This window comes from Prenolepis imparis, unplaced genomic scaffold, assembly GCF_030444845.1.
Source record: "Prenolepis imparis isolate NDT839.2.m4 unplaced genomic scaffold, iyPreImpa1.0 SCAF_11, whole genome shotgun sequence".
Lineage (NCBI taxonomy): Eukaryota > Metazoa > Arthropoda > Insecta > Hymenoptera > Formicidae > Prenolepis > Prenolepis imparis.
Window position 1 is genome coordinate 5,129,956 of NW_028141169.1, and position 12,330 is coordinate 5,142,285.

The 12,330-nt window shown below is 31.3% G+C and overlaps 3 protein-coding genes across 7 annotated transcripts; 1 reads left to right on the forward strand and 2 right to left on the reverse strand.

Annotated features, from left to right (window-relative positions):
• Positions 1–353: 353 nt before the first annotated feature.
• LOC145942514 (uncharacterized) lies at positions 354–1,250 on the reverse strand. Its single transcript, XM_083049329.1, has 2 exons — positions 783–1,250; positions 354–492 (listed from the first exon to the last, which is right to left on the reverse strand). Exons 1-2 carry the CDS (start codon positions 1,248–1,250, stop codon positions 403–405), a joined length of 558 nt encoding a protein of 185 aa, XP_082905455.1. The 3' UTR covers positions 354–402.
• Positions 1,251–2,049: 799 nt separating this feature from the next.
• On the reverse strand, positions 2,050–8,020 carry Fancm (FA complementation group M). Of its 4 annotated transcripts, XR_014426363.1 has the most exons (14): positions 7,489–8,020; positions 7,244–7,411; positions 6,964–7,136; positions 6,784–6,873; positions 6,462–6,686; positions 6,209–6,362; positions 5,994–6,109; positions 5,795–5,914; positions 5,490–5,655; positions 5,204–5,358; positions 4,879–5,128; positions 2,816–4,707; positions 2,642–2,717; positions 2,386–2,525 (listed from the first exon to the last, which is right to left on the reverse strand). XR_014426363.1 is itself a non-coding variant. In XM_083049307.1 (13 exons), the coding sequence occupies exons 1-13, from the start codon at positions 7,688–7,690 to the stop codon at positions 2,316–2,318; spliced, it is 4,095 nt and encodes a 1,364-aa protein (XP_082905433.1). In that variant the 5' UTR covers positions 7,691–8,017; the 3' UTR covers positions 2,050–2,315. The 4 variants fall into 4 exon arrangements, 3 of the variants coding, with proteins under 3 accessions (XP_082905433.1, XP_082905434.1, XP_082905435.1); XM_083049307.1 differs by having other exon boundaries at positions 2,050–2,525; positions 2,642–4,707; positions 7,489–8,017; XM_083049308.1 differs by having other exon boundaries at positions 2,050–2,525; positions 2,642–4,707; positions 7,505–7,641.
• Positions 8,021–8,787: 767 nt separating this feature from the next.
• Alpha-phers (phenylalanine--tRNA ligase alpha subunit) lies at positions 8,788–12,116 on the forward strand. 2 transcript variants are annotated; one of them, XM_083049982.1, is made up of 8 exons: positions 8,788–9,177; positions 9,488–9,828; positions 9,916–10,137; positions 10,261–10,376; positions 10,450–10,634; positions 10,712–11,073; positions 11,145–11,246; positions 11,432–12,116. In XM_083049982.1, exons 1-8 carry the CDS (start codon positions 9,037–9,039, stop codon positions 12,084–12,086), a joined length of 2,124 nt encoding a protein of 707 aa, XP_082906108.1. In that variant the 5' UTR covers positions 8,788–9,036; the 3' UTR covers positions 12,087–12,116. The 2 variants fall into 2 exon arrangements, with proteins under 2 accessions (XP_082906108.1, XP_082906109.1); XM_083049983.1 differs by having other exon boundaries at positions 8,791–9,177; positions 11,145–11,273; positions 11,432–11,567.
• Positions 12,117–12,330: the final 214 nt, after the last annotated feature.

Here is a 12,330-nt window from a genome sequence, read left to right on the forward strand (position 1 = left end):
TATAAATGATAGATTATTTACTTGTGCAAATCGCGAATGTGGGATATAGGAATAACAGGGACTTCTAATAGTGGCTATTGTATAAAGATGTAAACTAAAAGTTTTACGAAGATATTTTATCATTTATATTGAAAAGTTTTGTATAGCATCAAAAGATTATCGCTAACACGTAAAATTTACTGAAAAAGTTAAATATAAAAGCGAATATAATAGTATAAAACCTATGCAAAATAATGATAGACAATTAGATGTTAAATGACTTACGATATATAACAAAAAAAAGTCTTTACATGAAGATGTATAAAACAGCATCATTGAGTCTTGTAGCGTATTGTCCGATGATTCCTTTGCCTATTGTCCTAAACTCTTATTGTGTTTAGCATCCCTCTTATCCATCTTATACTATATAAAGCTGTACTTATCGAGTGCTTTGCCAACTATCGCGCTGGCGATGTCCAAGTTTTCCGGCGTAACAAATATTCTGGCTAAATTCTGTAAAAACAATGTATACATTTTAGAATAAAATAAAGATTATTTAAAAAACTCAAATATAAAATAATTCCAAAAAATAATTCTTGCAGTGATTGCAATCTCATTATATATATATTAAATAAATATTATAAATATTATCTTTAAAAAATAGCCAAAACAGTACTCTCTTATAGGCTCTTAACATAATATTAACACAATTTTATTTCAAGTGCGACTTTCAAGTCTAGATCATTCTTATTCATTTCTGAGGAAAATAGCTAACATGTAGTTGCAAAAATATTTCAACTTGCCTCAGTTTTGTCTGCGAAAGAGTAGCAGATCGATGTGTATGTGCAAATCAAGCTGGTAGATGCGAAACCCACGAGAATGACCAAGAAAAATTGCAGCAGGAAGGTACCAGCGCGAGCACCGTAGAGGCTCAAAGTGGTGACGAAAGGTATTAAACTGGAGAGGATACTTTCGTATGACAATCGGGAAGTTTTCTGTACAGCCGTCGTTGTTGGCATCAAATAGCCCTCGTTTCTGGTATTCACTGTAACTGTTCCAGTGTTGCTCGAATATTCTGGATAAGTCGGATAGGTATGCGAAGACGGTGGAGGATTATTATTTGGCACAGAGTTATTTTGCACAGAAGAAGTCACACCATCGGTCAATTGCTCGTTTACTAATTGCTTTTTTGACATGTCATCGAGATACGGTTGTATTGATAGTGCATACGCGACACTAATCAAAGTTAAAATAATTGCAGGAGAATACATCTTTCACTGCTTAACAAAGCAGACCTTGAAAAACGTCAAAAAAGAAATATTTAAAATTTTCAATTATCAATATCACATAGGAATTATATGATGAAATTATAATGATAACACGACGATTTTTAATTTTATGTAATTATTAACTTAATTTTGTAGAAAAAAATTTGCACTTGCGTTATTATTAGTACAATATTGTTTTTTCAATAATCTCGAAAAATGAAGTTACTTCGTTCAGCACGAATCTGAAACTGACACAAAACGTTTGCATTCAGCCCTTATATATACCCATTGCAATCTTTTGTTTGACTATTTTTAATGATATCTTATCTAATGATTGATGCCTGTCCTTAAGTCCTTGTCCCTTACATCAGAAAAAAAAACGTTTCGCATTCCGTAGTTATCGTTCGAAGGAACTTGCTAATGTCCTGTGTTACTGATATGTACATTAGTCTAATATTTTCAAATAAGCATAATATTCGCATATGAAAAAAGCTATATAGATAAATAACGATATTTGTATAATTTTCGTATTATAATGTTTTTATCTTATTCAGAACTTGCCTGTTATTATTGAAAATAATCAATCGATTACAATAAGCTTCTAAAAACAGACATTAATTATTTATAAATTCATAATTTTATCATGAGTAAATATATACACAATAAAACTTTGATAAGAAATTATAATATATCTTTTTATGAAAGCTTCAATATATATAAGCGAATATAAACTATAAAAATATTTCACTGAAAAAAATGACGACAATCATAAAAAAATCATTAGAGTAAGCAAATAGAAAAAACACGGATTTTGGATAAATCGAAAAATCACGCATCTCACGAAAAAAAGAGACGAAGATATACTATCATTCATAAATCATTGTTATCCGATTGTAAAGATAGATCTCTACACAATTTTATACGAAAACATCGTTATAAAAAAATAATAATGACTCTTTAACGAGTGTATTTACACATGATTTGTACATATCTAAAAATAAATTTCTTATTGCGTAAAACTATTATCGATACATCACAGTTTGACTCGATTTTTGTCCCTCCTTTTGCTTAATCTCCTTGCACTTGTATGCGCAGTTGTTCGATCTCATCTTCGCTACTCTCGGAATGATTTGTCTTTTGCCTTTTGACATGTTTCATTTTCTTATCTGAACAGAGATGTTTTCGTCTGTTTCGTTCTAACTTCCTTTCAGCTCTTTCTAATATCGTATCGTTATCGGCAAGTATGCTTGGCTCATCTTCTTTAACGCAAAATGAATCCTGAAATCAAAGTTAAATAAATATTTCGTTGGTTTATTTTGTATACAAAAAAATTGGATCGATTATACGTGGCAACTTAAGCACAAAGCTTGCGATATAGCAAATAATTTACGTACATAAAGATACGAATTTTCCACTTGCGACAAAGGTTGCGAATAGAGCTCTCTGTCTAAATCAGGCGACGGTGGTTTTCTGAAATGAAAGGCACCCAGTCGCTTGATCGGGCTCTTAATAGTTTGCAAATAATGCGCATGCATGTCAACTGGATCTTGTTGTTGTGTATAACTCACGAAATCTACAAGATCATCTTCATCTATATTAATGGTTTCATCTGAACTGGCGTCAGAATCTACTTTCGCTTCATCGTCTATAAACTCGTTTTTGACATTGTTTCTACGTTTGCGTTCACGCTTGATTTTCTGTTCGATCGTTTTATCCGAAGAGAACATTTGTTTCGATGAGCTAGGTTCCAAAATACTTTTATCTTTTTTATTATTCGGATATCTACTAGGTGCTTCAAATAAACTCAAGTCTATCTTATCTGGATGTTGTGTTTGGATCTTATTCCGTTTCAAAGACAATACCGAACGTTTGTTATTAATCGGCGATGATGTACTATGCGGTTTCATATTTGTCGATCTATTATCGTAGCAGCTTTTAGATTCCGAGTGTTTCGATGTAGTATCAAAACAATCACTTTCCGAAATTCTCGATGTACTAGGCAAACAACTATTCTTATCTTCAGAGTTTTTTGCCACATCGCGAAAATAACAGCTTTCAAGTTCATTAAATTTCTTTACGTTATCCTCTGTGATCATGAAGTCTTCATCGGAATCCAGGAAATCGAAATTCTTCTGTTTGACAGTACAGGATTTTGGAGTAGAATTGCAAAGATTTGATAATTTGTTTCCTACTCTCGAACTCGTGTTCCTCTTTTCGATTTTAGTTTCATTTATAGTATTCACTGAAATCCAGCCAGCACTCTCGTCAAATGATTTTTCGTTACATACAGAAGGTTTCGGTGATACTTTCACATCCTTTTTTATTCCTGCTATTGTATCAATAGCTTGAGTTATAGATAACAGACTCTCGTCCGCCTTTGAATTGTGTATGGATTTATTTCTACTAGATTTATGCCTAACAAATTCATTTATATCATCATCACTATCAAAATTCAAATCTTGCATTTCGTCTATAAAATTTCTTATAAATTTATTCATTTGATTAGGTTTAGCAGGTACTTTAAATGATAAATTTGAATTAGATTTAGTAACATTATCTTTGTCATCAATGGTGTTAACAGTATTTTCACTAGTAAAATTAATATTTTCTACATTAACGGAAACATTTGGAGAATTTGAAGATACAATATTTTGTCGTGATATTTCCTCATTTTCTAAATCATCTTCAATTGAACTAAATGACTCATTTAATATGTTTTCAAATAAACTAGATTCTAGATCTGTTGTGTTATTTGGTACTTCTATTCCTATATCAGTAACTTTGTCATTATCTTTCGTATCAGATACAGAAGCTTTAATATTAATCGATTTTATTTCAATATCTCTAACTTGTGGATCTAGATGTGAAATTGTTTTATCCGAGTCAGAACTTTCATCAAGTATATCTTCGAATCTTATTTCGTTGTCATCTATGGTTTTCTCATTTCGAATAGTACACCAAAAGTTATTATCATTTATATCAATGCAATCATTATTATCATCTATATCAATGCAATCATTATTGTTATGAATAGTTTCATCTTCATTATTTTTACTCTGTATTGATAAATCATCTTCACAACCTTTATCTTCTGCTAGTGAAATATCTTTAACTCTCGTAAAGGAAGATAAACAATCAATAACTTCTATGTTAGGCAAAATAAAATTGAACAAATCCTTAACTGGCTTTGGCACAGGAACGTAAGTTGTATCCATTTTACATACAGTCTCGGATGATATTTCTTCTTCTGATCTTTTTACTGCACATAACGTCAGAAAATCGATTCCCGCGTTATCATCAGATAGCAGTTTGACATTATTAGGATTTATTGTATTATGCAGTTTATTACTCTGTGTTGTTGATTGAGTAAGAATATTGCATGTATTATTTTGATTCTGTTCATTGCATTTATTCGTAAGAAACTTCATCATCGATGATTGATTTGTATCTTTTTTCATAGCTGCAATAAATATAAAATAAATAATATGAAATAAATGTAATGTGAAATAAATATATACATTTTTCACACAAAAAAAATATTAGACAATCTCTGCTAGTCTTATAGAGATGTATTATAACTAATAAAATATAAAGAATAAATATAAATTAAATTAATCATAAAATAACTCACGTTCTTTTTGTTTTGTGGAAAGTGCTTCATTTTTCTTTTTGATTTCTTTTTTCTCACATCCTTTTCTCTTTCTTTTATTTGTCACATTTGGCGTCTTTGGTGGTGCAATAATATGCATCTTGTAACATTCTGGAGTAAATTGACTTGGTATCATCTTAGGATTATTCTCATATAAGGAAGAGACGATGTTGCTTGTGTTTAATATTTTATTGTTCAAGGAGTCTCTTTTAGAAAGCGTAGACTTCAAATTCTACAAAGCATTTTAGTAATATTGGAATGCATATATAAAGAAGTATGTAAAGTAGTATATAATATTTTCAATTACCTCGTGTTCCTTCCCATCTGTAACAAGAATAATTATATGACCATCTCGTTTGCGTCCCGTTCTACCCATTCTTTGAACTAATCTTATCGGAGAATGTTGCGATACATCAAAACATATTATGAGATCTACTTCCCCTACGTCCAATCCTTCCTCACCTGAATCATACATTATAAAAAAATTAATACATTTCAAGATTGATATAACTACAAAGATCAATAAATGTGATAACTAAGATCATTGTTCTGTTTATTATTAATAATTATGCAATAATTATGTTTTTATTCACCTATACTTGTTGAAATCAACACATTGACATGATTGCTTCGAAAATCCTCCAATGCTTTGATTTGTTGCTTTTGTTTTTGACTAGCTTGACCAACAAACATCTGTGGTCTGATTACTGGTTTTGATTTCAAGAGTAACACATAAACTTCATTGACTATATCTCTGTACTAGATTTGTAGAATAACATATTAAACTTTTCGAACGTTAAATACTCTATATGTACGTTTTTATTATAATTTCAAGATATTAAATAAAAGCAAAATTATATGTTATGTATAAAAAGAATGAAAAAAATAATATACAAACTTCAACAAAAACTATAGCTCTTGTGTCTTGTCGATCACCATTAGTGCTTTTAAAATGGTGCTCAAGTAATTTTTTTAATTTGTAAAATTTATTATGTCCAAATACAAGATTCGTTGGTATCTGAAATAATAAATTTTCATAAATAATATATTTTATAAAATAATATATTTTACTATATTATTAGAATATTTTTACAAACCTCAGATACATGTCCATTAGGAAGTATATCCGGGAATGGTCCGAGATAAGTTTGTATGTCATGAAGTAAGCGTTGCAATTGATTTTCATTATGTATCCAAAACTTATCAGAATGAGCTAAAAAAATTTTTTTTCGAATCTATCTTTTTGTTGATAAATATATAATTGCAGAATATCTTAGAAAATTAATTAGTTTGTAAACTGCAAATAACATACTTTCATAAAATTTACAAAAGGCACGCAATCCATGTCTGATCATAAGTTCATAAGCATGATACATAGTCAATAATATATTCAATGTCTTCATAATCTGCCCATAATTTCCAGATTTGTCCGTCTTTGTTTTAAATTCTTTTAATAAATGAAATATCTGAAAAACACAGTTAAAACTATATCATTAAATTATAATTATAGGTTATATTATTATAAATTATATATTATAGATTTCTATAAACTAAATTTTAATTACCCTTCCTTTAGATATATTTGCAGTTTGAGTTCGTAACACATTACATTGCATAAGAAACTTAACATGGCGATCCATAATAACAATATATTTGTCTTTGAATACAGCTAATTCATGGCTAAGCGGTACCAAAATAATATCTACTTTCCTTTTATTAACATATGGCACTATATCGATTGAAGTCTCATCTCTTAATTCCAGACGGGAAATATGTAAATTTTGTATTACCTACACAATAAAAACATATTAGAATAATGAAACAATTGCTTCTTTAGAATTAATCTCTAATAAAAATAAATATATATAGTATAGAATTGTTACTTACTTCATGAACATTATCTATTTTATTTCCAGGTGTAGCAGAAAGTGCTAATATCCTAAAAAACTGACTCTGCGTGGATAATATTCTGATACACTAAAAATTATAAATCTTATCAGTTTATTACAGAAATAACAATTTGTAATTCATACATTATCAATTTATATATTACTAATGTTTCTTTACCTCACAGTATGAATGTTTGCCTAAAGCTTTATGAGCTTCATCTATAACAATGCATTTAACTAAATGACTGGGAACAATTGATTTCTCAAGATCATTATGAAATACTTGTGGAGTGGCAAATATTATTCTTTTCTTGCACCAAGCCGTTTCACGATTTTTTTGATTAACTGCACCTGTAAATTAATGCACTTATATATATAATATATGCATAAACTATAAGATATATTATTTAAAGCACATATGTACACTATTAAAGTACATGATAGTAAAATATTAAAACCTGTAAGTTCTATCATTTCAACACTTGGAATCCCCATTACTTCGTAACATGCATCAATTTGTTGAGCAACAAGAGGTTTTGTCGGTGCTAAAAACACAATCTTTCCAAATGGATACCATCTCCAGAAATTGTACATCACAACAGCAGCGATAAAAGTCTTTCCCAAACCTGCAACAAGATTAAAAATAAAAATACGCACAACTAATTTATGTTGTTATTGTAATAACAAATAATTCTTTTCATACCAGTGGGCAAACAAACCAAGGTATTTCTGTATAAAGCTGATTGAACTATGTTATATTGGTATTGACGGATCGGATAATTTTCCGGATATATCCAGGTATTTCCAGCTGACAAACTGAATCCCTTGGTCTCCGGATCATTTGAAATTTCAGTATCTTGTAACTCAAATTCCATGTTGGCACTTTGATCTGGACTTTGTGCCATCTTTGTACTTCAGAGACAAATCTGATCAATTGGCAGTGACAACTTTTCAACATAATCGATATAAATTTAAAAAAAAAAGATATTTATCTAAGATAGTATGACATCATTTATGTTGCATTCTCGGGATTTGTAAGAATACACAAATCACACGAACGTCTTTACAAATTACATAAAATATTGACTATAATAGTTTTTATCAAAGATAAAAAATTATAAGAGTATACATATATATATATAACAATTTAATTTAATGTGCGTAACACAACTTTTTCACAAAAAATAAGTTTTTAATTCGTCAATTTTCAATTTTGCTTTCAAACATGATTTTTGCGAAGCGACCTCTTCTGTAAGGCTTAACCATTAAATTTTATTCATACTAGAGCGTAAACTAGTATTCAAAAATTTCAATTCGCTTGACCAATCGGGACAAAGATCTTTTTGTCCCATCGTCTTGATTGGACTATATGAATTTGTGACGCAACCATATAAGGGTGCGATTTCACTATCAATTTGTCGCTAGCGTCTAACTGATCACGTGATCTGATTTGTGACGCTGGCGTCAAGAAGAAAAAGCTTGATTTGTTCAGCTTTCAGAGAACGAAGAACGAGACGCTTGTCATAGTTGTAACTTGGACGCTAGGCTGTTTTCACGTCAACAGACGCTAACGTCAATTTGTTTTTATTGATGCTTGACGCTGAAATCCAGCGTCACAGCGTCAAGTGAAAATGCACCCTTACGATACGCCATAAAGATGAAGAAGACAACGAAGGGAAACTCTCTACGCAAAGTTGCGCTGAAAATTCCGCGATTAGCCTCCATAAGTTCTAGGGACTTTAGAGAATGCTCGACTGTGATTCGTTGATTAGCTTACGGCGAGAGGGAGAGAGCGCGTGTCGATATGCGCGCGCGTTCGACTTTAACCTTCAAGTGGCGCTGAGTCACGTGGTCGCGCGGCGGTCGGAATTCGGCGGCGCGGAGTGGGGGTGAGTGGTGGGGGGTGCGCGCGCGGCGCACGGCGCACCCCCCACCACTCACCCCCACTCCGCGCCGCCGAATTCCGACCGCCGCGCGACCACGTGACTCAGCGCCACTTGAAGGTTAAAGTCGAACGCGCGCGCATATCGACACGCGCTCTCTCCCTCTCGTCCCATAGAGCTCGACGAAGGTTCCGCGTTCTGCTATTCCGCTGCATGGGTTTTCACCCTTATGTTCTATGACAAGTTGTCGCTTGTCGCCATAAAACGTCAGTACGTACAACAGATACTGCTTGCACCACGTGGTTTTCGCCGGTTACGATAAATTATACGTACGATTTGATTATACAACACACATTAATTGATGCAAGATGGCAAAACAGCTGACAGACCGAATTTTAGAATATCTAGACAGCCATGATGAAACGAATTCGCTGGATTTGGCGGACGAATTTCAAGAGGATCATCAGAAGATCATAGGAGCTATCAAGAGTCTTGAAACAATGGACAACGTAAGTTTATTGCAATAATATATTATCACTCGTTGATTGTTACGTATGTGTTAATTTAAGTCGCATCTACAATTTGATTTATGCATTTGACACAAAATCAGTGCGAGGTGAACTAACTACTAATGGAATATCTTTGCAATCTGTAGAGTTATTAGATGAGATTAATAGATATGAGATATATAGATATGTGTTTAATTAATTACTATTTATTAATTGAAATTGAAATTTCTATTAATTTAATTAATCTATAAAGTTTAATTTACTTAAATTGTAATTATTTGATTATTTAAATATACGTTCTTTTTGACAGTTAATCACGGTGAAACCAATCTCTAAAAAGAAATGGGAAATCACAGCTGAGGGTCAACATGTAATAGAAAGTGGCAGTCACGAAGCGGTTGTTTACAATACTGTTCCTGATGAAGGAATATCTCAGGCAGAACTTATGAAATCTGTTCCTTATGCCAAAGTAGGTTTTTCCAAGGCAATGGTTGCTGGATGGATTGAACTTGATAAAAATGGAAGTATTCCTCTTGTACGAAAAAAAGTACCATTTATTGTAGATACCATACAAATCCATTTAAAGGATTTTGCAAATATCCCAGAGAATGTTAAAACTGAATATAAAAAGAGAAAACTTCTGCAAGATACGTAAGTAGTTGCACAAGTTAAAGAGAACAATGTGAAATATAATTAAATATTTTTTCTTCATTTTCTTTTTTCTTTTACATATAATAGACTAACTAAAATAATGCATGTGGAAAAAGGGCCAAACTTTTCTACAAAAATAGAAAAAATAGAAGCAGACTTGACATCAGATTTATTAGCAAATGGTGCTTGGAAAGATAAGAAATTCAAACCATACAATTTCGATGCACTAGGTGCAGCGCTTCAAGTTGGACATTTGCATCCATTGTTAAAAGTTCGTCAAGAATTTAGAAAAATTTTTCTCGAAATGGGGTAAATCAATTTTTGTCAAACTTTATATTGTGTTTTAAGCTTTAATTTTAAATTATATACTTTAAATGTTACACACAATTACTAATTGTTGCATCATAAAAATGTAAAGCACTTTTGTTTCAGATTCACAGAGATGCCGACAAATAATTACGTAGAAAGTTCTTTCTGGAACTTTGATGCTCTGTTCCAGCCGCAGCAACATCCAGCTCGTGATGCACATGATACCTTTTATGTCTCTGGTATCTTATCACAATATGATACATGAAATAATACACTTGAAAATATAGATACAAGATTAGTTACATATTTTAGAACCATGTATTACTACAAAATTCCCCATGGAATATCTCGAACGTGTGAAAACTGTTCACAGTAAAGGAGGATATGGATCTCAAGGTTATAGATATGATTGGAAATTGGAAGAAGCACAGAAAAATTTGCTGCGTACTCATACAACAGCTGTTACTGCACGGATGTTACATAAACTCATGCAGGAGGTACGTAGCGAAAAAAGAAGCCCATATATAAATTGCTCCTCTTAGACTCACGAATCACGAAGAAAAATATTTCGCAGGGAGAGTTTAAACCAGTGAAGTACTTCAGTATTGATAGAGTATACCGCAATGAGACTTTAGATGCAACACACCTTGCAGAGTTTCATCAAATTGAAGGCGTTATTGCCAATTATAAACTTTCACTGGGTGATCTTATTGGCACTTTATACGAATTTTTCAAGAAGCTTGGCATCACTCAGCTTCAATTCAAACCTGCATATAATCCATATACCGAACCAAGCATGGAAATATTCTGTTTTCATAATGGCTTGGAGAAATGGATAGAGATTGGTAACAGCGGCATGTTTAGGCCTGAATTGTTATTGCCACTGAATTTACCCCCTGATGTAAATGTTCTTGGATGGGGTTTGTCATTAGAAAGGTATGAAAATAAATTTACATACAATTCTGCGATTCAGTATAAAAGCATAACATATTTCATTTTTAAACTAGACCAACAATGATTAAATATGGTTTGAACAATATACGCGATCTTGTTGGACCAAAGGTGGACATGGAAATGGTTTATAACAATCCTATATGTCGATTAGAGAAGTAAATATCATTCTAAGAATTATTAAGGTATTTATGTTAGAAATTACTTTTTTTTTATGGATGTAAATTAGGTAAATTACTAAAAAAAATAAAGAATCCTATGTGTGTAAAAAAATATTCTAAATCTTAGTAAAAATAATCGCTGTAAAATGCTCGAATATTCAATTTATTATCTTTGTTTGCAGAACCAGTCATCACATGATGCGTTTACAACAGAAAACACAAGAAGTTAAGCCAATTAAAACCAATCAGTCAGATCAAGAAGCAAACATCAAACAAATGGTGAATTATCCTTCAGAAAAGCTAAGCTTTTCTAATCAACAATTTGTTATTTTTTGTGATCCAAATTATCCAATTTATTTCATCGAGCCTTTATTACGACTCGTAAAGCCATATTTTAATATTTCTGTGTCAACATATGTTCATTCTATAGTGACGAATTTTCCTAACGAGCTTGCTGGATTCTGTTCAGACTTTCCCAGCATGAACGCACACACGGATATGTCTTTAATTTTGATTTGGAAAACTGTCGGGATTGATCCTATTATGGTGCTATCGGAAATGTATAGAATTCAGGGAGTAGTAAATATAGCGCGATTCTTAAATCGCTTAATTGAACTGAACAATGCAAATGTATTAAAATATGAAGGAAATGGACCACTCTACGCAACTAAGATAGATAGTTATTTAGATAAAATACATTGCACTTTGCATGGTATTAAGAATAATACCATATCACAGAAAATTCATAAAAAATCACGTTATGTCATGGGTAAGGATATCTCCATAATCGATCTTATTCTTGAATCCATCGACAAGTGTAAAATAAGAAAAAACTAATTTATTAAAGCTTATTTATTTTGTGGATAAAAATAAATTATCTATTGAGAAAAAAATATATAGTTTTATATATAGTTTTACATATAGTACAAAATATTTTTTAAATTGCATATACTTTATATATATATATATATATATATATATATAGTATATTTAATTTATTATATATATTTATAATTAAATATAATTAATATACATAATTAAAAATAAAAGTAATTTCTTTAAAAATGATGGAAGCCCAAAC